The 24,823-nt window shown below is 47.6% G+C and overlaps 2 protein-coding genes across 3 annotated transcripts; one reads left to right on the forward strand and one right to left on the reverse strand.

The window, feature by feature from the left end:
* The first annotated feature begins 882 nt into the window (after positions 1 to 882).
* On the forward strand, positions 883 to 1,978 carry GPR174 (G protein-coupled receptor 174). Its single transcript, XM_062502820.1, has one exon. The coding sequence runs from the start codon at positions 883 to 885 to the stop codon at positions 1,858 to 1,860; it is 978 nt and encodes a 325-aa protein (XP_062358804.1). The 3' UTR covers positions 1,861 to 1,978.
* A 10,517-nt stretch (positions 1,979 to 12,495) lies between these two features.
* On the reverse strand, positions 12,496 to 22,183 carry ITM2A (integral membrane protein 2A). 2 transcript variants are annotated; one of them, XM_062502717.1, is made up of 6 exons: positions 22,045 to 22,183; positions 18,409 to 18,540; positions 18,035 to 18,223; positions 16,871 to 16,981; positions 15,622 to 15,772; positions 12,496 to 13,583 (listed from the first exon to the last, which is right to left on the reverse strand). In XM_062502717.1, the coding sequence occupies exons 1-6, from the start codon at positions 22,126 to 22,128 to the stop codon at positions 13,495 to 13,497; spliced, it is 756 nt and encodes a 251-aa protein (XP_062358701.1). In that variant the 5' UTR covers positions 22,129 to 22,183; the 3' UTR covers positions 12,496 to 13,494. The 2 variants fall into 2 exon arrangements, with proteins under 2 accessions (XP_062358701.1, XP_062358699.1); XM_062502715.1 differs by having other exon boundaries at positions 18,409 to 18,562; positions 22,031 to 22,177.
* Positions 22,184 to 24,823: the final 2,640 nt, after the last annotated feature.

Consider the following 24,823-nt stretch of genomic DNA (forward strand, 5'->3'; position numbering starts at 1 on the left):
CCCTGGTTTGGTGAAAGCCACTGACCTGGGACTTCCACCCCATGACACAGCAGCAGTGGCTGCACGAGCGGAAAGGTTTGTGTGCACATGGGTTACAGGAGGAGCTGATTTCCTTCTGTCACCTGCAGCTGGGGAGGGTGGGAATGTTCTGAGGGCTCTCCTGGGAAGCCAGGGTGGTGATCTCAGGAGTTTTTGGGAGGTGAGAGTATCCCCAGGGAGGGGGCAGGTCCAGAGCATCTCAGCGCTGACCACGTACTGGGGCACAGGAAGAGCAACATCCCTAGGTTTGCAGCAAAAAATGAACTTGATTTCTATTTATTCCTTGGTGGTTCTGCACCTCCACTGTACAGGACATGGTGCTTGCTGGGCAGCAGAAGAGCTGATCACCACCAAAGCCACACAGGTTTCTGCTGGAGAGATGCTCCAGCTCTTTCCAGCTCTCCTGTAACTCTTGCTCTGTTCCTGCCCTGTCTCCCAACAATGCTCCAACTGTGCCTTTCTGTCTTCCAGCTGCGGGGCCACATCAGTTGTTGAACTCCTGTGTTGAGAGAAAAGGCTGAAATGCCACCAAAAAGGTGACAGAGGCACAGCTCTGGTGAGGAATTGTCCCCTCGGGAACACAGCGATGATTTTCCTGGTGTGGATCCCTCCTGCCCATCCTGCAGGTGACCCCAGTGAGCTCTGACCAAGAGCATGAACAGGGCACGAGGGCAGGACTGGAATTAACTCCTTCCATGCCAAAACCCCCCACAATGAGCCGGTGACCAGAGCCTCCCACACGGATTCCAGGGCTGGACTGTTCCCTTTGGATGCTGAGGCCACCCCAGCTGCAGGACAGGAGGGATGGATGTGTTATGATGAGCACAGAACTGGAGCACAACCATGACCAACAGCTCCAACTGCAGTGACACAAACCTCAAGGTCTACTACGCCGTCACCTACACGGTGATCCTGATCCCTGGGCTCATCGGGAACACCCTGGCCTTGTGGGTCTTCTATGGCTACATGAGAGAGACCAAAAGGGCCGTGATATTTATGATCAACTTAGCCATTGCTGACTTGTCACAGGTGCTGTCCTTGCCCCTGAGGATTTTTTACTACCTGACAGGCACGTGGGAGTTTGGAGGAGGTCTCTGCATGCTCTGCTTCTACCTGAAGTACGTCAATATGTACGCCAGCATCTACTTCTTGGTGTGCATCAGCGTGAGGAGGTACCTGTTCCTCATGCACCCCTTCAAATTCAGTGACTGCAGCCGTGTCTGTGATGTCTACATCAGCATCGTGGGCTGGGTCGTGGTCTGTGTGGGCTGTCTGCCTTTCCCACTCCTCAGGATGCAGCACCAGCAGGATAAAAACACCTGTTTTGTGGATCTTCCCATCAAGAAACTCGACCTCCCCACCTCCATCACGCTGATGACCATAGGGGAGTTGGTGGGGTTCGTGACCCCCCTGCTCATCATCCTGTACTGCTCCTGGAAGACAATCTTATCACTAAAAGAGAGGCACTCTGCTTCCCGGGACCTGGGCGAGAAGAAAAAGGCTTTAAAGATGATCCTCACCTGCGCCCTGGTGTTCCTGATCTGCTTTGCACCTTATCACATCAGCTTCCCGCTGGATTTCTTTGTGAAAACCAGGCACATCCAGGAGGGCTGCGTGCAGATCTCGGTGTTCCACGCCGTGGCTTTGTGCCTCGCCAGCCTCAACTCCTGCGTGGATCCCATCATCTACTACTTCACCACGGATGAGTTCAGGAGACGCCTCTCCAGGCAGGATCTGCAGGACAGCATCCAGCTGCAGCACCTCGGCTACAGCAGGAAGAACTCCAGGGATGTGCTTGGGGACGACACCACGGAATACTAGAGCTGCCCTTCCCAAACAGCTGCCAGCACTTCAAGTATTCATTCCATTTTGGCCTTTGCCACAGTTTTTTCCCTCAGGACACTGAGAACAAAGACTCAAACTTCTGCTTTCGGTGACGGTTGGAATAAACACCCCCCCCCCCCCCCCCCCCGCAAAAAAAAAAAAAAAAAAAAGAAATCCCTAAACCTGACCAAAAATGTGTTGGTTTAATACTTCAGGAGCAAATTTTCACTGAATATAAATAGGAGCATTTCCATTCCTCAGCTGGGCAGCAGGAGGTCACGGACCCATGGGAGAGGTGACACCGTGCCCCACTGTCACCCATGGCATCACCCAGCCATGTCCTGGTCAGTGAGAAACAGCAAAGATTGCTGTGCTGAAAGAATTGGATCCTAAAAAGTACTGGATGCCACAGTATTCTCTGTTTCTGAAGCACAAGACAATTCTCCAGAGGGTGCCCAGAGCCTGCTCCAGCCACGCTGAGCATGGAGTGAGGAGCAGAAGGTGGCTCCAAAGGAATTCCCATTTAAATAATTAATGAAGCCTCGTTTGGGGGCGTAGCAAATGCCATCACCCCCAGTCACACACTCAGTGAAGCTTCCACACAATATTTTCCTGCCATCAGTTCCCACTTCTAGATCAAAGCCAAGGGTTAGAGCCGTGCCTCGGGTTTTGAAGCATGGGGCTCTGCTTGGAGGGTGTTTATTAAAACCAGGTGTCCACCAAGCCTTCCAGATCCTCTTTTCACCAAAAATGGGGCAAATTATTTCCCTTTCACTGATAACTGACCCACAGCCATCACATCCACTATCCATTAACAGCAACAGGATTGAAAGAGAGGATCCAAACCTTTCCAAAGTTTACTGTAATGGGAACTCCCTGGAAGCAAAGTGTGCCACGAGAGATTTTAAGAAAGGCTCAAAGGTGGATTTTTAAAAAATAATATTTGCCTTAAATTCAAACCACAGAGACTTTGGTATTTCATTTGCACCTTCTTGTAAAACGTTATTTTTCTATGAACATTGGAAATGTTACATTTGGAAATGTAAAATATTGTGACAGCATCATTTTTAATTTATGCAAATGTTGTTTTATAATTTATATAAGGGACATACATATTGTAGGAAAATGATGTGAAGCCCAGAGAGTGTCAGAACACAAGAAGTTTTACTTTTCAAAAGCTTTTTCATATAATAAAAGAAAACCACCACCTCTTCCCTACAGGAATCTCAGCCAGTGCCTGATGGCTGAGCAAGCACTGATAATTCATGGAAACCACAAAGCACAATTCACAGTGACAAAAAAAAAAATATTTATTTTTATATTTCCTATTGTATATAATAAAATAATAATTTCTAAAAACATTTCTCTCAATGTAATTCTTGGCTCCTTCTCCCCCCTGCATCACCAATACAAATGAAGATGTGGCAGCACCTGGATTTGATGCCTCTTTAGCACCTGCAGATTATTTTAGATGCTTCTCTGAAATTATTTTACTCTTCTTCTTGCACTGGGGAGAAGAATCGAGGGGCAGGTTTCCCAGGATAGCAGGAATTGCTCCAGCTGCAGGAATCCAGCCCATCCCTGTCCTTTTTGGCCACTGTGAGAGGGGACCAGGCTGGCCCTGTCCCCCCACCCCCTCTGAATCATTTTCAGCTCCCGAGGAGAAGAGTTGTATAAAGTGGTGTCAGAAGTTCAGAAATTGTTCTGTCACAGAAACCTCAAGCAGCTGAAGTTTTCCGCCCAGAAAACTCCGTGGGTGCAGCAAGGTCTTAATCAAATGAGTGTTAATTTTCTCTTTTTGCAGGAAGTTGCTGCAACGCTGGGGGCTGGTGACAAGAGATGAATTCAGGGGACACCTCCCTGCCCTCCCTCAGGGCACATCTGCTCCAGGTGCCATCTGCTGGGGCCAAACTGAGGTCTCACAAGCCTCTGGGGATGCTGCAAATGATGCCTTGGGTTTTAGCTTTCCTATTTTTCAGAATCTCTGCTGTTTAGTGTGTAGCTCTGAAACTTCATATTATGTGTTAGTAAGTTCTCTTCACAGGGGAGAGACAAAACAATTTCTTCCCACCTGGAGAAACGAGGACAACCTGTACCCAAAAATCAGAAACAACAGCGAGGGAAAGGGAAAAGCCAGGGGGCTGAGACTTCATAGCCTGGGGCTGTGCTTGGATAGCTGACCCCAATGTCAATTATAAAAACTTATATATAAAAACTATATATAAACAAAACTTATAAAAGTGTAAAAGCTCCTGACCAGGACTCATCTTGGATTTGATTTGGGTGTAACCCTGACCAGGCTCTTGCACTGCCCAAGGTGCATCCTCTCAATAAATTCCTATTTTATCCCTTTAGCTCTGCCTGGTCTCTGTTCCAGGTCAGCCTTTCCAGGCATCAGTTCTGGCACCCCAGATGGACATCAAAGCATCTGGAAGACCCCTGGACTGGAGGAACACCAGGCATCACCACCAACAGCTTCAGAACCAAGATGTTCCTTAGATTACCAGGAGGTGGATTTTCATGCCACGGGTATTTTTGCCATGCTCCTGTATTTTTAGTGTCTCAGGATCCACGAGCAGGACTCAATGATCCTTAGGGGTCCTTTCCAACTCAGAATATTCTGTGAATCTCCAAAATAATCTGAATAATCTGTTCTGCAGCGCTGGAATGGGAATCTGAATGAGAATGTAACTGAGAACAAAAGCCCCCAAAGCCCAAAATAATCTGCAGGAAGGGTTTCCTCTGGTTGCAGCCCTCCCCAGTGCATTGTTATCACTGAGCAGCAAAGCACTGAGGTCTCTGCCAATGCCCTCACCAGGCTGGCTCTGTGCTGAGGTGACAGGTGACTTTTGGGCACATAATCAGGTTTAATTCCTGCTGGGCCAAAGGAGAGCCCTTGTGGCAAGAGCGCAGCCTCAGGGGTGGTTTGATGGATGCTTGTGGAGCTTGAGCTGCTCAGAATGAGCAGTGAGTTTTGGGAGCCTTGCTCACACAGGGCACAAGGTGGGTGAGGGTGGCAGGCACAGGGGGAAGGAAAGTTCTGGGTCTGCTCCAACTCTGCCCCACTTCCATCTCCTCCCCAGTGCTCCCAGCCCAGCAGCAGCTGCACAACCTCTCAACCCCCTCGGCACTGCCTCTTCCCTGCCACTGGCACTGTCAGAAGAGACACAGCAGCTTCCTTGGGGCTTTTTCTGTGCATGTTGAGACTCAGAGCTTCCCTCGCACATGTCAGCTGGCACAGCAGCAGGAGCACAGCCTTCCCTTCCCTTCCCCTTCCCCTCCCCTTCCCTTTCCCCTCCCCTTCCCCTTCCCTTCCCTTCCCTTCCCCTTCCCTTCCCCTTCCCCTTCCCTTCCCCTTCCCTTCCCCTTCCCTTCCCCTTCCCTTCCCCTTCCCTTCCCCTTCCCTTCCCCTTCCCTTCCCCTTCCCTTCCCTTCCCTTCCCTTCCCTTCCCTTCCCTTCCCTTCCCTTCCCTTCCCTTCCCTTCCCTTCCCTTCCCTTCCCTTCCCTTCCCTTCCCTTCCCTTCCCTCCCCCCCCCCCCTTGGCAAGGTGGGATCAGAGCCCACCCCCCTGCTTGGCCACCACCCTGTCCACAGGGACCCCTGAGCTCTGGTGCTGATGAATTCCCAGTTTTAGCTCCATGTCGTTGCTGCTTTGAGCCATCCCATGAGGGCACCTTTGGGTGTCCCTCCCTCCTGCCCTCTCCTCCTCCTCCTCCTCTGCTGCAGGATTTGTGCCCCAGCCTCGGGGCAGGTGACATCTCACAGTGCCCAGAACCCCCAGGCACCTCCTGTCCCCAGGCTGGGCCACGTGTCTTCCAACATTTCCAGTGCCTTCTCCATCCTCTGCCCTCACCATGAGCCCCCCATGGAATCCCAAAGATTTCTTTTTGCCATGAAAAGGGCTGATTTACAGCTTCTCTTACCAAAGCAGAATTTTTGTCCTCTCACACATCTTTTCTATTACCAGCACTGTTTTATTTGCTGTTTTGTCACATGCTTGCTCAACATCCTGAGCAGAGTCCCCATTTCTTTGTAACTTGTTAGATTTTCTTGCTGGGGTTAAGGCAGCTTTGACACATTTTACTGCACTTTTTACTTCCTTTTTCACTTTGCTGTTAAAAAGGAGCCTCAGCCCCAGCTAGTGGGGTGTGAATGTACACACAGAGCACCCCTGGCCCTGCTGGACTCTGTTTCTCAGAACTCAATAAGTAAAAACAACCTCCAGAGAGTGACCCAAATATGAGCCCACCACATCTAACACAAAAATAAAAAGCTAAAATCTTGTCAGAGATGTTTTGATGAACATCATGACCAAAAATAAGACGGATCCTTCAGGGCAGTGCCTGGTTCGTACTGCCCGTTAAGTCAGGGCAGAGGAGCTACAGGTGTGGGGTGATAAACTCTGAGAATTTGATCTACGTGACCTACAGCTGTGGCCAAAAAAAATCTGATTTAGAAAAAATATTTGTTTATGTAAAGCCATGAGAACAAAAAAACTGAGATAAAATGAAGTGAAGTCATTGCCTCAGAGGGGAAGACCTGGTTCTGGTTCCTGCTTCCAGCTCTGTTCCTGTCTCTGAGGTCACACCAACCCTGTCAGGGCCAGTGTTTTTTCTGGGCTGCCCAGAGGTTAAAGGCAGGGGGAGAATGAAGCTCCTTGGAGGTCAGGTACCTCCATGGTCACCACGAGGTTGAGCTCCAATTATCAAGATCATCATTTTCGACACCATCTTGCTCAAGTTTCCTTCTGCCTTACTCTTTCCCCCCCTGAATTCAGGGAAGAAAATGAAAAGTCCAAGCAAGCAGCAAAGGCAGGATGAACACAGTGATGTGACTTAGTGCCATAAGGAATTGTGAGAATGAACCACTCTCTTAACTCATCTCCCAGTTTCCCAGGGGCCCAACAGAGCTGTGAAAAGGGAATATCTTGATGAGGCTCCAGCTCATGGAAGGTCATGGCTTTTACCACCCACAACATCCAGCTTTGCCTCCTCACTTATACTCCCACAAGTCCCAAGGGAAAAAACTTATTTTAAAGGATTTAACCAACCCAAGCTCTTGTTTTGGCTGACTTGTTTCCCTCGTGTGCTGTCATATCACCAGTCCTGTGACCAGTGCCATTATCTGGGACAAATCCACAGTCACAGGACACTAGATATTTAAGGGCAGGATAACTCCCTGTGGTCACACAAACGTCTGCACAGCTGTAGAGAAAGTTCCCAGGAGACCTGAGTAAACAGAAGCTGAAACTAAGAGAGTTGTGAGATTCTGTTTGAATGAGAAGTTTCTTATTTAAGTGAATCAACACAAACCTTCAAAGCGCACAGCTCAGCCTGTTCCTGCTGCTTAACAGCCTAAAACTCCTAAAGCAGCATAATCCCAAACCCAAAAAGAAAAGCAACACTTCCCACATTGGTGTCATGCTGCTCCTTGAGTTCCTTCACCCAAAATTCCTCCCTCTGGGCTCACCTGCTCCAGCCCAAGAGTCTCAAATGGAACTTCAACCTCCTGGTGAGATCTGGTTCAAACCACCACCAAGCTCTGCTGTAGATCCCAGCTCTGCAGAGAGGACACATCTTGACTTCAAGCACTAGAGGGTTTTGGTTGTTTTTTTCAAAGAAAATATAAATTAAAACAGGAAAAACAAGAAAATCAAATTGTATGGAGAAAGCATAATGAAGGGTTTTGTGGAAGGAAAGCATCAGCTCCACTGAGAAACAACAAATACTGGAATGGATGAGTCTGCAAAAGGATAAATGCACATGATATCCAATATATCTGCAAATATGATATTTATTGGAGAAACACAAAGTGTTTCTGGTCTAGGGACATGGTCTAGTGGGAGATGAACTGCCAGGGAGCTGGAACTCAATGGGGTTCCTTCCAACCCAAATCATTCTGGGATTCTAGAGGCTGTGACAACCTGGAGCACACTTCTTCCTCAGCCAGCCACAAATTTGGTTTTTCCTTAATCAAGGCCCTTGATCCAGGGGGAAAACAGGGCCAGAGGAATACCCCAGCAGGCAGCAGTCCTGGACAAGCTGTGCTTAGCACCTCCACCAGAGCAGCCTCACCATGGCAAACCCTTGGAGACAGGTGGGAAGAGGAAGAGGAGGGCTTTGGAGCATCCTCCAGGGATCCAGCAGTGCCCTTGGAGAGGTGAGGGGAGCAGGAGGGCTCCTCCCCACGGAATGCAGCTCACGGTGAGGCACAGCTGGATGTGATAAGCTCAGAGCTGCTCCTGTGCCTCCCCCGGGCTGCTCGCAGGCAGGGAGCAGCAGCAGCCCCGCTCACCACGGAAGTGTCTGCCTTGGGGTGTGTGAAAGTCTGATCCTCCCGCCTGTTTGGGGCTTTTTTGGTCATGAGATGAGGAGCCAAAGCTGTAATTGCTTCCAGCTTCAGGGGGGGTGAAAATGCACGAAGGGAAGGGAAGGGAAGGGAAGGGAAGTCTGAAGTGGGGCTTCTACATCACTCTTATTTTTAAAAAAAATAAGGATTAATTAATGCAAAGGGCTGAGAACATGAGATGACAAAAGCTACGACCACTAAGGGCAGAGAATCCAAAGGATTGAATTACTTATCACCAAGTGACCACTGAGATCATCACCCCACAGGATGAAACACCCTTCACAGCCCTTCCCTCCCAAGGGAATTTGGGGTATTGGGTGGAAGATGTAGGATTATCCATAGAACCATGGAATGGCTTGGGTGGGAAGGGATATTTAAGGTGATCTCATTCCACCCCTGCCATGGGCAGGGACACCTTCCACTAGCCCAGGGTGCTCCAAGCCCTGTCCAGCCTGGCCTTGGACACTTCCAGGGATCCAGGGGCAGCCACAGCTTCTCTGGGCAACCTGTGCCAGGGCCTCCCCACCCTCACAGGGAAGGATTTCTTCCCAGTATCCCATCTATATCTCCTCCATCCGTGGGTCCATTCCTGATGAATCCCACATGCTGACACTCTCATTCCAGGATAAAAGCACTGCATTCCACACCAACAAGGGATTAGGTCTGTGGGAAGGAAGTTCCTTGTTCCAGAATCAGGTGTCCACCCATGGATTTAACCCACAACAGCTCCAAACATCAACAAGCCCTAAAAAGGAACAGCTCAGGAAAAAAAAAAAATTGCAAGACACAAACTATCATCCACAGTGAGAATGAGTCTGCAGACAGGAAATTCACTCTCACATCTCTTAAGGTGGAATTCATGATAGTCACAGCACACAAAGAGAGAAAATACATTCAAGTAAACAGAATAGTTGAACTGTAAGAAATCATTACCTTGGGAGGTGGAGTGGCAGATGGAGAGCCTCTAATTACTCTCAAGGCAGGAAATACACCCATCCTATTGCCTAGGTAATATCACAAATATATACTCATAATGAAGAAATAATGTTAATGCAATAATGTTACTGTAATTATCCATATTGTAATTATTTTGGTGTCAGCCTGGAAGCTTCAATCAGTGCTGGTATTTGGGCTCTGTGCCACAGCTGGCAGCACAGCCATCCCCCACCCGGCCTGGAATTAGGACAAGCAAAGCAGCTTTAATCCTTCCAAGCCTGACCCTCGAGCTGGGGTAATTCAGCCACAAAGTGGAGGTTTTGGGGGCTGCACTGCCTTTCTCTGGTCCTACACAGCTCTGCTGTGACCCCATCTGCAGTCCCCAACATCAGAAGTGTGTGGAGCTGTTGGAATGAATCCAGAGGAGGCCAAGTTGTTAAGGGGCTGCAGCACCTCCCCTGTGGAGACAGGCTGGGACAGTTCTGCCTGGAGAAGGTTTTGGAAGGTGAGACCCTCCAGCGTCTGAAGGGGCTACAAGGAAGCTGTAGAGGGAATGTCCATCAGTAAGTACTGACAGGACAAGGGGGATTGGGTTCACACTGAAAGATGGGAAATTTGGATACACAGAAGAAATTCACAGGGTGCCCAGAGAAGCTGTGGCTGCCCCTGGATCCCTGGAAGTGTCCAAGGCCAGGTTGGACACTGGGACCTGGGGTAGTGGAAGGTGTCCCTGCCCATAGGAGGGGATGGAATGGGATGAGTTATAAGGTCCCTTCCAACCCAAGCATCCTGGGATTCTGGGACAGGTGTTCTCTTTAGGTCCAGGGTGCTCAGTGCTGAGCTTTCAGCCATCACTCACCCCAGACTCTGCTGAGCACAGCTGGATTTTGGGGAGTTTTCCAAGAACTAACAAAGTCCAGTCCCAGCAGGTTCTTTGTCCCCATGCACAGAGCCTGGGAGTGCTGCTGGGGGCGGGAGGTGACAATTTCTCACTGCTACATCGAGCACAGCTGTTCTGCAACAGGCCCTGCACAGAGCTGATCTTACTGCCAGAAAAGCCTGGTTTAGACAAGCAGTTTGTCAAGTCTAAGGTGCTAAAGCTCCTTCTCATACCAGCCTGAGGCCTCGGGGTGTCTTTCAAAGGTCTCCACACTATCCCTTCTTTTTTTTCTTCTCCAGATCTTCATCTCAAGATATTTATATATGCAAAGAAGTTAATTTTTTATAGGTTTTTATGAACGGCAACGCTGGAGGAGACTCAAGTTTTAATTTAGACCATTGCATACTCTAATGGAAGAGTCTGTCACCACAGCCACCCACACCTCAGCAGTCACACAGAGCAGCAGGCTCTGCAGAGGGCAACAGCATCTCCTCTGAGAACTAAAATCAACTGTGTTCTCAATAACTATTTCTCACATTTTTCTGATTAAAAAATTCCCAAATGAACTCACATGTAATGCTGGAAGAGGAAATATCCAAACATGCCAGCTTCACATTAATAAAGGCATTTAAAATTCACATCTAATTTTGAATTTACAGGGTCAGAAAATGAACCTGCCAGCCCCCCCAAGGAAGCTGCTCAAAGTCCCTGCAGAGATCTTGCTGATTGTCCCGTGCCCACAGGACGTTTTTGCAGTAAACACAGATGTAAATGAAGCTCTTACTGTAATTGAGTTTGCATTCATCCCGGCAGTGTCACCCCTTCAGTCACCACACCCACAGCTGTAGTACTGTTCTACTCAGACATTAACAGGGTTTTACAAAGTTAGTTCTATTATAAAAACGTTCCTTACTGTAGATAAAAACTAAGCAGAGACACTGAACACCAGTTGGATGAAGCTTTGATCAAAGCATTTTTTAGGATTCATTTTGGTAAAAGAGATGAAAAGCTGTCTGTAGGGTGAATACACCAAGTTTTTACCAATTTCACACCCTTTACACCCAAGTGTTTGCTGCCTGTGCCATCTACTGGTGCAAAGGACTCCTCCAACTCGTGCTCCTTCCTGCTTCTATAGCCCAGCTGAACACGGGAGCTGCTCAAAGCCAAACACAGCATTACAAGATCCCAGGAACACCTTAAAATTCCAGTATTTTGTCTTGGACACCCAGCCCCAGCCTAAAACACTTAGGGATAGATGCAAGGCAAGCAGGGCACACGTGGGACCAAACCCAGCTCCCTGCTCACCTCAGAGCAGGTGAGAACAATCTGTCCCCCCTGGCCCTGGCTCCCTGCCTGGAATATCCAGTAACATTGTCAAGAACTGACTTCACCTGGTTCCAAAGGTACAGAAAGTGTTCCAGCCCGTGTGGAAACAAATCCAGCATTCCTGGCTGGAGGTGCATTCACTGCATGGACACTCTGAGCTGGAAAAGAACAATTCCTGGGTTTTATTTTCTATAAAATCAAACCTCAGCACTACAGGCAGGTGCTTCTTGGTCTCCACAACCAACACACCTCCAAGTCCTTCCACTCAAAGCTTCCAAAAAGAACCCATCCTGGTTATCCCCCCAGGCAGTCCACAGGAGCAGGACATCAGCCCTTGTCCAAGGACACAAAGACTGAAGAAAAACCTTCCCAGCACAGCTGCTTCTCCCAGTAACACACGTGAGTGACAGGAATTGGAGCTTTCTGCAGCCTTTTATTTCACTATATACTTCAATTTACTGAAATACTCTCCTACACACCCTGTTTTAGAGCCAAAGCTCTGGTTTTGGGACACATCCTTGGGGGAGCTGTGTTAGTTTCTGTGCTAGAATTCCTGTGTTCTCCTTTCACCTGCAGTTTCCTGAGCAATGCCAGAGCAGCAACTCCTACAGGCACCTCTGCCTCCCCACCATTCTCCGTGCAGAAATCCTGTTTTCCTTTCAGCTGCACAACGCCAGGCACTTTCCTGGAAAGCCACAAGGGCTCAGCAACACTTCAGCTCTGAGCCCCAGCACTTTCAGGGCAGGACTCTCCTGTCTGAGCTTCCAGCAAAGCTCAGGGTCAGAGCTGAGGGTTCAATAACCTCTGTACAGCTCCTCATTAACACCCAGGGAAAGGCAAACCTTCAATCACAGCCTCATCACCAGCAATAGTCAAATGAATTGTAAATAGACCCTGCCCTTGCAGTGAGCACCCCTAGAGCTGTCCCTGGGGGATCCTGTTTGGAGAGAGCTGTCTGTTCTTCCCTCTGTTCCTCGAGCTTGTCTAGCACCACAAAGCATTTCCACAGCAGCAGGAAGAGGAAATTCAGCTTCACAAGCTCAAAAAGAAGTAAGAGGGGTAAGAGAAGAGCAATGCACGATGCCCCAGGCCCACAGCATCAGCCCCCTCACTTCTGAGCACCAAACAAAACACAAACACCGAAGTTTTAGAGAAACATTTATTATAGGGTTGCAGAATTTATGCCAATATAAAGTCCCTTAATAAAACTCTTGAGTTTATCAACTGCAGGACACTACTCTTCATTCTCTTTAGGCTGCAGCCTTCCAAAAAAAAAGGGAACAATGCTCTGACTGCAGCAGTAATGCTACTTGCTCATAAAAAGTTGATCTAAAAAGTTTTATATAAGCCCAAGTAGTTTAAGTTTACAACTACAGTCACGTTCACAAGTGAGCTATACCAGAACAGACCCTGGAAATAGGAAGTTACAGGATAAACCAAGTCATAACCAAAAATACTGACAAGCTTTAAGAGCAACTCCATCAGAATCTAACAACTAAATGCCACAAAACCAAACTAAGGGAGAAGAATTCAACATAAGCTCAGGGAAGGTTCCAAATATACATACGAATTCAATACAGTAATTGCACAAAAAGAAACAGGGTAGTGTTAAAGGTTTCTGATCACGGAGCTTGGATTTTACATGCTGCACACATGGTCGTTAAAATAAACCTTTAATGAACCAGACCAGGAAGGTTTTTGAGCCAGGATACGGAGTGCAGAGCTATTCTACAGAACTACACAAGATGTGCAAACCACAGATTATTAATATTAATCATCCTGTGAAAGTTAAGGTGAACGTAACTGGTTCCAGCCAAGGAACTGGTTAACATTTTTACATATATATTTTTCTGCCATTCCCAGATTACACTAAATCAAACACATTCAACAGATAAACTGATATTAGCCTTCTAAAACAAAAAAAACCTTACTCAAATTTAAGTTTTACATGAGACAACTAAAAAGTTATACCAAGGATCAACAAAAGCTGAAATGGTGACTTTATCTTCTGAAATACAAGCAATACACAGAAAATGCATAAGGCTTTTGATTATCACTGCACGGTTTAATTGCAGAAGTCGATGTCTAATGCTGACTTCTCCAAGAAGGTGTGACCTGGTCACCTCCCATCTGTCACCTTTCACTGCTGACAGATCCTTGTCTCAACCACGAAGGAGTTTTCAAAGTGTCTGATGGAGTGACAGTTCTCTGCTGCCCGTTTCTGCACACCTGGGGATGACAGAGGACAAGAGGCTGAGTGAAGGGACCCACAGCCCAGAGCAAGCACTGCCAGCCTCCCACCACTGCAACACACAATCATTCAGTGCCCTGTGATTCCCCAGCCAGGAATTGCCACCAGAGGCTGCTCTGGGGTTGTTTTCCATACCAAATCCCTCATCCAGTGTGCATCTGCAGAGCACTTGGGAGGATTTACCTCACTCTAGTTCTTCCTAACACTATTCAAGTGATTTTCTCTATTCTGGGACATGCCAGCACTGGGGCTGACCAAGGCAGTTTGCCTGTATCAGCTGTGGCTCAGTAAGAGACAGGAACACAGCAGTCCTACCATCAAAGAGCTGCTCTCCTCAATCACTTCCATTTGCAATAATCCAGAAAGATTTAGTTTGTTTAATAAGCAGGGAATTGTTCAAAACAACCAAGAGAAGCACCAGCTCTTGACCCAACCCCAGTGGTGCACTGCTTTAGTTTATGAACACCTGAAATCCAGGCTGTCCTTCAGTTCCAAGGAATCAGGATGGAGGTGAAGTTTCCAGAGCTCACCTAACAGCATGACCTGGGTTTCTCCCACACCCCCAAGTTACAACTCCAGGGAATTGACAAAGCACCTGAGGTCAGTTTGATCTAACAGATGAACACACAAACTCAACAAAAGCTGAGAGCCAGGGCAGCACTAGTTCAATGAGAATAAATGAAAAGACTCTTCCAGAGAAGTTCCAGGAGTTTATCCATTGCAGTTTCTTTTCTGTGACATGGTTTGTACACTGTGTGCTGGAAAAGAGATGAGGAAGGCAAGGCAAGACTTGCCCTTGAACAATTTTCTCCTCAGTTCTATCAGATTTCCCACCCTCTCCTCTCCACAGGCAAACAAGTAGAGTTACAGCACAGCAGCTGTACCAGGAAAACATTTTCCATTTAGCAGAATCCTTTTGTGTAAGTTCTCTGCAGGAATCTTTAACTCTGCAGCAAAGATGTCAACAGCATGTTAGGGCACGATGATTTCAGGGAACATCATAAACACTCTTCACGGGGCTGTCTATAGACACAGCAGCTGTCAATTTAGCCTTGTTCCCAAAACCATTCTCACAACAGCTCAGGCACACGCCTCTGCCTCCCATGAGGGCAGCATTTAGTGTTCCTTCATGTGTCCCACACAGAACCCCTCTGCTGCTCCCCCAGAGGGAGCCTTGCTTCCATCCACAACAGGATGTTGTGTGCAGCAAGCAGCAGATGTGGCTCCTGATGCTGCAAGTGGGCTGAGGAAACTCTTGCCTAAGAGCTTGGCAGCCAAACCAGAGCACAGAGTCCTGACAAACCAAACATTTGCATTCTGAAAGGCACTAAATGACAAAGGGTCAGCTCACTGTGTTTGGTGGGAGCAGCAAATGTGAAATGCTTCAAGCTACAGTGAAACAAAATTAACAGCATCAGATTTCTGCCCCCCATGCCTCATCCCAGTAGGTCAGAGCACAAACACGTCAGCTTAAACCCTGTCAGGGGGTGGCAGGAGCACACAGGCAATAAAGAACCAGAGTTCAGCAGCTCCTCTGAAGTGTTCTTCCTCTTTCAGAGAGGAAGTCTGGGATGTCCTGGGAGCTTACTGTTCAATTACTTTTTTTCAGAGCAAGTAAAGCAGAAGAAAATGTTTTTAATTGGTGCTCCTATAACCCAGGTTTAGATAGGACAAGGACAGAATAAGCTGTGCCTACAGAGACTCACATTATCTGATGCATTATATGAATTTTGGGGTCAAACTAACTTACAACTTCAACCAAAAAATTGGAACAGAAAGAGACTTAAGTGTGGTTTGGGCATGTAACCTACAATTGTGCAACTGAAACTTTCTCAGCATGTTCAAATGACACTTCACACTCAGACAGGAAGGGAAGGGAAATACCCAGAGGGTCCAGGAGCAGCCTCAATTTCTGCTGAACGCTCAAGATTCCCCAGATTAAAAACTCCCCAGGTTTAAGTATTTACCCCTTCCCTAGTTCAACAATACATCTGCTTTTTCCTGAGGGGACCTTACCCATGATTTGGTCTCTGCGCTGAAGCCTGAAGGTCTCTTTTCCCACACAGAGCTGGTAGATGAAGATGCCCAGATCAGACACATTATCGATTTCCTCCGTAACCACCATCTCCTCACGCACCAGGTACGTCTGGGGCAGGTAAGAGCCAGTCTGGAAGACACAAAGCCTGAAGCTACAGACTGCTGCTAACAAGGGACAAAACACTACATTTCACTCTTAGCTTTGGAAGGGATTCAAGCAGCAGAGTTCAGCTTTCCTGATTTTTAGTAGCAAGATACACTGAGCTCAACCAGTCTCATACCAGGATAGTTCAAAACTGACAGAGGCCATTTCCAACAGCTGCAGTTACATCCAAACAAAGCACAATTAACCTCAACTCGGCAAGCTTCGGTGAAGCAAATGTAAGTCACGTTTATCTGTACACAAAATCTGCAGCTAAAAGAGAAATAAAATATTGTGAACGACTCCAGGTTTGAGGCAGTATATTTCTAATAAAAAAAAAAAAAAAAGGCAAGGCAACCTAGAAAAGGCTTCACCAGATTCTCCCAGCACTACTGAAACAGCTTCCTACCCTCCAACTCCTAAAAACAGGGGCAGAGTCATACACTTAAGAGCTTGTCTTCATGGAGCTAGAAAACAATGAAACAAGCTAAACTAGACCAGTGGTCTCTAGAACCAGGTATAAGACAGCCAATTATTTTTTTAAAAAAATCCATTTGACACATGATAGCCAAGTATTGCATTTAACTGGGAAGCAGCAGCAAGGTCTATCAACTTGACCCATAAATCATCTTGGAAAAACACCAGTTTTAGTCACTGAAGAGTCAAATGCCTGTGGTGATCTCATAACTGCAGTGCCAATAACTGGGGAACAAGTTCACATTGTTCTTTTCAGCAAAACCCTCACGGGGCGAGTGAGCTTGCTGGGAGTAACTCTCAGGTTTAGGCTTTCAATGATATTTGGAGCTTTATCAAATTCCTTTCTAACAGCTAAATTTAACCTTATCTGCTGGTTGCTTTCAGCTCTCATAAAGCCAGGTATTAATAAGAGCATTAGGCATGAATCTACTCAACATAATATACACTGACAGCTGGCCTTAACTTCAGTGCAGTGACTGAGCCAGGGGATTATGGACTTTGATGCAGGGAGGACTGTTCTAGCAAGGGCCTGGAGTTCAGGAGCAGCACCCAGCACTCTTAGCAAAAGGCAGGCTGTCAGCAGAACCCAGCAGCAGAGCTCCCACCTACCGCCAGCTTGGCAAAGAGATCCATCAGATTCCTTGGAGGCATGACTATGGAAGTGTTCAGCGGGATCACGTAGCAGTTCCCCAGCTGCAGGTCGAGATACGCCGTCAAAAGCTGTTTTAAAAACAAGTTCTCAATTAGTCAGGGGGCCTTTGATTAGGAGAACACAATTCCACCAGGAACAAGGCAAGCTAAAAAAGCTGGAGATCACTCACAGCTACCATGAAAGTGATGCATTCAGGCACTGCCCACTGTAAGATCTGAACTGTTAGCACTCTGGCAAACTAAGTAGTTACAGCAATAGTTTAAAAAACTTTCTTTTAGATAACAGAAAGCTGAATATAAAAGCAGCTTCTGCCATAATTGTAAAGGAGTACAGTTTGTACTAACACAGAGGAAGTATTTGGGAGTATGATCTCATAACTGAAAAGGTCTAATTAAGTGCAAACAAAAGGTATCCAGCTGCTGACAAACAATGATTCCCTTTAAATAGTTCCTCAGGAAAAGTGTTAGTCCCTACAAAAATCTCATCAGCATTGCCACTGAGTGCAAGAACTGTAGCAACTCAAATTATCTATTTATTCTATCTGCATTGCCAAGGCTGGATTCACAACCAACCTCCAAGAGCTTTCACAGCTGACTGAGGATAAATGTTAACACTATCAACACAACCTTGATTAAAAAAGTCAAATTAAAGCCACCCTCTCCTCTCTGCCTCACGCAAAGTCCATGCAACAACCACAGCACTGTCAGGTTCTAGGTTTCAGCTGCCTGAAGTGATTTTTCCACGTCCTTCTCCAAGGCCCACACCTGTTTGCAACTCTACATTTTGCTGTGACATGGCTCTGAGTCCTCAGTCCCTTAACTCGCGTTTATGATGTTCTCTATTTGCATGGGATTCTCGATCCAACAGCAAGTGGCACTTGCAGACATCCCACGGGCACCAATAAAGCCGCATCGCACTGACACGCGCTTTTCTGGGAAACAACTCGGAGCTCCTGCCCACCGCGACTGCACGAGCGCAGAGTTAATCCCACTGCTGCAGAGCTCACAGGGTCAGCTCTGCCACGCTTAAACCCAAGGAGCAGCCAGCGCCGGGGCGAGATTAAAGCCCCGGAGGCGATCCCAGAGCGGCGCAGCGCCCCCAGCGCCGACAGCGCCACTGACCCTGTCGAAGTCGTGCACGATGGCGGCGGGGTCGCTGTCGGAGAACTTGGGCACGGGCACGTCGATGATGGCGATGTTGTCGTCCTCGCGGATGTCGGCCTCCTCGGCGATGGGCAGGAAGTACGGCTCCACCGCGCGCTCCCGGCCCTCGTTCTCGAAGTAGCACATCTCCCCACGGTACACCTTGTGCTGGACGGGAGCAAGGGCAGGTAACGCACACATCAGCTTTAACACTGCGCTTCTGTCTGCCGGGACTGAGCACAGGTCTCTCACACCCGCAGGACACGCAGTCGTCACGCCCTCGTCATCTTTCCAGTCTAGTGATAATCCATTTTTTAACCAATGCTGTTTAAATATAAAAACTCTAAGATTACCTTTGGCATGAAGTACTTGTAGATGCAGGCTCCACCTACAACAACCCCTGCCAAGATGAACGCCAGGCCCAGCAGAGTCAAGAGACATCTTCCAGATGAGTTTTCACCCCTGTGTGTGGCAACTTCTGGGTCCTTTAAAGAAAGAAGGGGAGAACTGAGCTTAGGCAGCTGCTCTGAATTTAAAGTGAGCTGTTATCAACTGTTTCACTTTGATACGCCATCTCCTGCTTCTAGGTGTGGGAATTACAAGTCAGCATCATAAAATAAAACACATGCAAGGCTACTGCATCAGATTAAGATCAGTTTTCAAACAGCACCAAGAGTACTTTCGGAGTCAGAGGATGTTTTCTACACAAACCCTTGTCCAGAAACTATTTGAGACGTAGGAAACTTAAATAACTGTAACAAAAGACCCTGTGCCACAGCCACGCTGTAGTACAAAAAGCAGGATTTGTAGATGAAGGTCCTTAAAGGCACACAGTGTCTTCAGGCCTCTTCCCCTCCTCCTCTTGCTATCACGTGCACTAACATCACTTTTCCTCCCAAAGCTGGATTAACAGAAGAAGCCAAGATGCAACTTTGGCTGGGGAACAGACAACTGACACGAGTCACCAGGTTTTGGAACTTTTAATATGCACAAGCAAAGTCCATTATGAAAGAAAATGACTCGTCAGCTTAAACACAGCTTCCAATTATGCCAAATAAAACCAAGTCCCTGTGGCACATCCTACCCTGCAGCCTCAAAATAACCTTTCTGCTACCCAAATCCCAGGGAGTTTTGTTTCTAACAGACTGAAACGTCTCTCTTTAGCTGAGCAGCTTGTTTTCCTCCACCCTATGCTCTCTCAAAGATGACTGCACCCAAAGGAAAGTACTCTCAGGTGGTGACGAGTTGTGCAATCCTCACTGCAAAGGCAGAGGTGGTGTCTGAAAGGAAAGTTTAACCTCCCAGAGTTCCTGCAGCACCTTCCCAGCCTTCCAGCTGCAAGCCAAGTGAAGAGAACAGCAAAAAAGTGCTATCAAATACCAATCAATCAGAAGAGACATTCCCTCCTGGAATCACACACCGGGCCTGAGTCTTTAAAAGGAAAAAACAGAACACAAAAAACAACCACCAAACCCAAAATGTTTAGATAACCCCTATATTTGGTCAAGAATGTCCCTTTAATGATTCCTGACTCCAGGATTTAATAGCTTGCTTTCAAGATCTGCTCTTTGTCCCAGTCAGGAAGGAAGAAAATTGGATTTCACAGTAAAAGATCTTTTCCTTTGAGGTGTTCCCAGAATCAGTGGCTGGGCTGGGCACAGCAGCTTCCATGGCCTTTCTTTCTCTGGGTCCTGCAGAACACAACACACTTAGTGACCTGTGCTCCCAACAAGCACCAGCATTGTCACCAGGGCTGCAGTATTTCCATGCTCAGCAAGATGCAGCAGCATAAAAGTCAAAGCCATCAGTTATGCAAGTGCTGAAACAAACCCCAAGCTGTTTTGTGAAAGTCAATACTCCTACATTCCACTTGCGCATCCTCCAAACACAAAAATGTTGGTTCAGCAGGACACAAGCTGCTACAATTGGCATGTGAAGCATTTGTTAAAAAAGAAACAAACTACAAAAACAAAGCCAAAGCCTGGTTTCAAGTCAGAATGATGCCACATTTCTATGGCACTGTGACAATCACCTTTCAGGGTTAAGCGGCTGTAAGATGGAGATTAATTCTGTTCTCTCCACATTCTCCCACCTTCACCTCCACCTCGGAGCACCTTACTCATCCAGCCTGTCCCTACTTGAACACACCAGTCTGCACCAGTTTTGGCACTGCAGCCATCCCAGTGCAGGGGTGATGTCGACATCTAATTAGCCATACTTGCACTACACCTATTTCAAACAAAGCAGAGGTACTTGAGCATATTAAGCAGCAATGTGGGCAGCTGAACCTGAGAGGGAAGAGTTGACAGAGCTGCTAAGAGAACACAATAGCAAGATTTTGAGCAGGTTACAAAACCTCTGCACAAAAGTAACAGGCAAAAGTCATCAAAAACCTACAAAGGACATGCAGTTCTAAGCTTTTAACAAGCAAAGCAAACGAGGAAGAAGAGACAAAAAGAAAAATCTCGTGTTTTAACACTGCTGACAGCCCCAAAGATCCTGCAGGGAGAATATTCTGCAAGCTCAAGGGTTTTGTACAGATACTCCAGGGGACTTTTATTGTGCTGTTTCAGCCAACATTAACCTTTAAGCTTGTTTGCTCTGCACAAATATTCCAGCTAAAAAAGATATTAACAACCACTCCAACAAGTTTGTCTTGGAGTAAAATTATGAACTTGATGTTTACATGCAACTCCAAGCCCTGAAGTCAGAGTGAAGAGTTGTTAAAATCCCACATATGTGTGTGCAAACACACAGAATATTCCAGATTGAGAGGAGCAGCTCTCATGAGAACAGAAAAAGGGGTGTGTTTCTTAGAACTATTCCAGTCAGAGCTCTCACAGTACAGGGCTGGCAAATATATGAATAAACATTCGCCTCAGGAGTAGCTGAGGAGTTTGTCCTACAAGAAACTGGCCAGGCTAATGGCATCTTGAAATTTTAAATCTTTTATCTACCTTGTTTTCCTACTTTCTCTCCTTTTTCCGACAATTGAGTGCTACTGTATTAAATGCGCACACATCAAACTGACAGCTCAGAAGAGTGCACTGAACAGGAAAATCACTCTGCATCCCTTCTCCTTCCAAAGGAAGGCTATTTTAGGTGAGGCTGTGTAGGCTGGTAGGGAAGCTGCTTTCCTGATTACAGCTTAGAAGGGGGAAGAAAAGAAAAAAATAGAACTAGATCCAACTCCACAAGTTCTGCTGTTTTTTAAATTTTCTTACTCTCCGACTGCAAACGAACTCAGCCCGTGCCATCTTGCCCACCTAGAGCCACTGATGTATTTACCTACAGGCTGAGCTTCTCCCCCATCTGCCTAAAACGCAAGACACCTTCAAAACAAATTTCCCACAAACTGGGAAAGTTCCACTCCAACCAGCGACGCGCAGCTCGCTGGGAAGGAAAAGCCAACCACAAGGGTGCTCGCCAGGGTTTCTATTTAAAACCCTTTATGGCAGGTTTCTTAATTTAAGCGCGACACCGACGCCTCGCCGCAGCGGCCGGGACGCTCCGAGCGCCGCCGGGAGCGGAGGACGAGCCTGAGCCCGCTTTGTTTGCCCGGGAGGCGCCGGCCGAGCGCTGCCCGCGCCGGGGGAGGCTCTCCCTGCTCTTCCCAAGGCAGAGCTGGGAGCTTTAAAGCGCCGTCAGGAAACGCGGCGCTGGCACGGGCCCAGCTCGATATAAACAGCCGGTGCCGGCGCTGGCCCGGGGGTGTCACGGGACATCGCAGCGCGACAGGGCTGCGGAGAGGGACGGCACCGCGGCACCAGGGCCTCGCGGCCCCTCACGGCGGAGGGGAGCCGGTCTCTCAGCCCCGGGCAGGGCGCGGCGGAGCGGCCGCCGAACGAGCGAGAGCCCCGCGGCCGCCGCCGCCTCCCCCGGCCGCGAGAAAATGGCGGCGGCTCCGTCTCCTCGGGCCCCCCTCCCCCCCTCACACCGCCCCGCTCCTCCCGCCGCCGCTGCCGGCTGGGACACCCCTGTGCCCGCACCTTGTCGGCCACCAACGCCTCGGCCGCCTCCTTTTTGGGCTCATCCTTGAGGGCGAAGGGCGAGTTGAAGGCGATCTTCACCATGGCGCCAGCTCTGCTGCCGCGTCCCGGAGCGGCAGCGGGGACAGCGCGGAGGGAGGGGCGGGGTCTGCGGTGACCACGCCCCCAGCCCCGCCCGCGGCACGGAGGGAGCGCCCCCTGCCGGTCGTTCCCCCTCAGCTGCCCTCAGGAGCCGGGAGCGCGTCCCGCCGTGGAGAGACGGGATGAGAGAGGCTGCAAAAGGTCTCAGGGACCATCGAGTCCAGCCTGGGACCGACCCCTACCTTGTCCCCAGCCCAGAGCACTGAGTGCCACCTCCAGTCCTCCCTTGGACACCCCTAGGGGGGGGGACTCCAAACCTCCCTGGGCAGCCCCTGCCGATCCCTGAGCACCCTTTTCATGGAGAAATTCCTGCTGCTGTCCAACCTGAGCCCATCTTGTCCCAGCCTGAGGCCGTTTCACCTCCTCCTGTCCCTGATCCCCCTTTTCTCCAGGCTGATCCCCTTTCCCAGCTCCCTCAGCCCCTCCTGGTGCTCCCTGGGTACCTGTCCCAGTGCTCTGCTCCCGCCATGGGAAGTTCTTTCCTCATGGTGAGGTGGAACTTCTTGTGGTTTAGTTAATGGCCACTGCTCCTTGTCCTGTCACTGTCACCACTGAACAGAGCCTGGCACCATCCTCTGGCACCCATTGGAAATATTGCTATGGACTGAGGGGATCCCCTTGCAGTTTTCCCGTCTCCAGGCTAACCAAGCCCAGCTCCCATAGTCTCTCCTCTTCAGAGATGCTCCAGACCCTTCATCATCATCGTGGCCTCTGCTGGGCCCTCTCCAGCAGCTCCTTGGCTTTTTTGTCCTTAAGAAACCCAGACCTGGGCACAGCCCTCCAGATGTGCCTCAGAAGGGAGAATGAAACACTTCATGCATTAGGCTGTCTGAAATAATCTGCTCCTTCATATGGATGGAAATCTGTGTCCGTCTCTCTAGAATTTGACTTTACAGCTCTACAAAGAAATCTGGTTTGAATCTGGTGCCCACACCGTGGAACCCTCCCTCACAGACAGCTGTAATTAAACAGAGCTGAACACTTATGCAAATATTGCAATAACTAATTCTTCTAAGTGTAAACAACATGCAGTGTGTATTCCAGCATTCAAAGCATGTTCCTGTTATTCCACAGATGGAATACACTGTGTTTCCTTTTAAGATCATAGGTTTGATATTGCTGTCTTTCATGTCTGTAAGAATTTTCACTTTGACTTCAGTCAGAAAAGAACAAACTGTTTTATGTCTATTTAGCCTGACTTGGCTAAATGTAACACAAAACACTTTAACCTCATTTTACCAAGAAACGAGCGAAAAATCAATTTTTCGTATTTCCTAGCTTTAGCATGTTGGGAATAAGTCAAACTCTATTCTCAAGGTACCTGGGACACAGATTTAGGACAGATTAAGAAGTTTCCTGTATGTCCAGTGCAATATTTGTACTCTCCAAAATGGTGGTTGATAAATGCTATGAATAATTTTAGTATCTTAACCTAATGTAATTACTTCATGCTTAAACAAACTGACTTTGTCATTCAATTACCCAATACCTTTATTTGAAAAAGAAGACAGAAATAAAACTAGAATACAACAGAAACAGACCCCAGCTTTTTCTCAAAGCCAGTGTCTGTACATCCCAGCTACCTCACTGTCCATGTTCTGTTGCAAGGGGTGGACACACCTGGAAATATTGTGCTCAGAGAGAAAAAAAAGTTAAAGAATAGAAGGGGTTTCTTTACATTTGTCTGCAGTCAAATTTACAAAACGGAACTTTCATAAGATTTGTTGTAGATTTTTCTAAAATGTGTCTTTCTGTAGTGTATATGACAATAATTTATCTTAACATGTTCAAAACTTATTTAAAATGTGCAGTGTCTGGGGAAAAAGTAATTCTAGCATCATCAAACAGTTTTAGACAGCTGATATTCTCAGTTCAGTCAGCACCAACTCCTTCCAAACACATCTCCTCGTAAAAACTTGAGTGTGTTTTGTAGAGTACCAGGTTGGGAAGACATTTTAATTTTTTCCCTCTTCTAGAAATCATCAGTCTGTTTGACTGAATAAATATTAGAGAACCCCGTGGGTGACTCCCCCACTTCACCCCTAAAATGCTTTTTCACCTTAGTCCTGGCCCAGTTTTCTTTCAGACTTTTGCCATATTGATTGCAGTTAGGTCTGGAAATCCCAAGCTATCTAAAGAAGTCATATCACTTCTTCTTTTGAACTCGGCAATATTTCTGCTTTCCTTTGCTATTAAAATACCCTGGGGTTAATTTCCTGGTGTTTATTCTGAGATTGTCTTTATCACCTTGGCAGGGAAGAGATTATCTCCTGATACTTAATTATCTTTTCAATCCTTCTGGTGTCTGTAAAGTTAAAGCAGCACTGCCTTACAAAAATAACAAATACTAGTTGTTTTAGAGACTGGAGAAATTTGGCCAAAGCAAGGGGGAACTGGGATGCTGTGGTGTGTGAGTTACCTTTACTCACAGAGAAGAGAACTGTATTTCTTAGAAGTTCCACTAAACCTCAACACCTCCCTTTTAGCAGCAGTGATGACATAAGGAGCCCAGACAGCCTAAGAATATTAAAGACCAGGCTTTGGAAGGTGAGCTTGTACCTTGTATTGCACCAGGCAGTGAGTCAGCAGATAATCCCACTGAAAGCTCCTTTTTGAGCAATCCTGAATTAATTTTTAA

The sequence above is a fragment of the Cinclus cinclus genome, chromosome 15, assembly GCF_963662255.1.
Source record: "Cinclus cinclus chromosome 15, bCinCin1.1, whole genome shotgun sequence".
Taxonomy (NCBI): domain Eukaryota; kingdom Metazoa; phylum Chordata; class Aves; order Passeriformes; family Cinclidae; genus Cinclus; species Cinclus cinclus.

What these genes read in the sequence shown, in the direction of transcription:
- GPR174 (XM_062502820.1), top strand. Translation starts at nt 883, where the DNA reads ATGACCAACAGCTCCAACTGCAGTGACACAAACCTCAAGGTCTACTAC.
- ITM2A (XM_062502715.1), bottom strand. Translation starts at nt 22,128, where the DNA reads ATGGTGAAGATCGCCTTCAACTCGCCCTTCGCCCTCAAGGATGAGCCC. An exon ending in GACAAGGTGCGGGCACAGGG is followed by an intron (nt 18,563 to 22,030) that starts GTGTCCCAGCCG and finishes GCCTAAGCTCAG; the next exon opens with TTCTCCCCTTCTTTCTTTAA. An exon ending in GCGCAGAGACCAAATCATGG is followed by an intron (nt 13,584 to 15,621) that starts GTAAGGTCCCCT and finishes TGTCATCCCCAG; the next exon opens with GTGTGCAGAAACGGGCAGCA.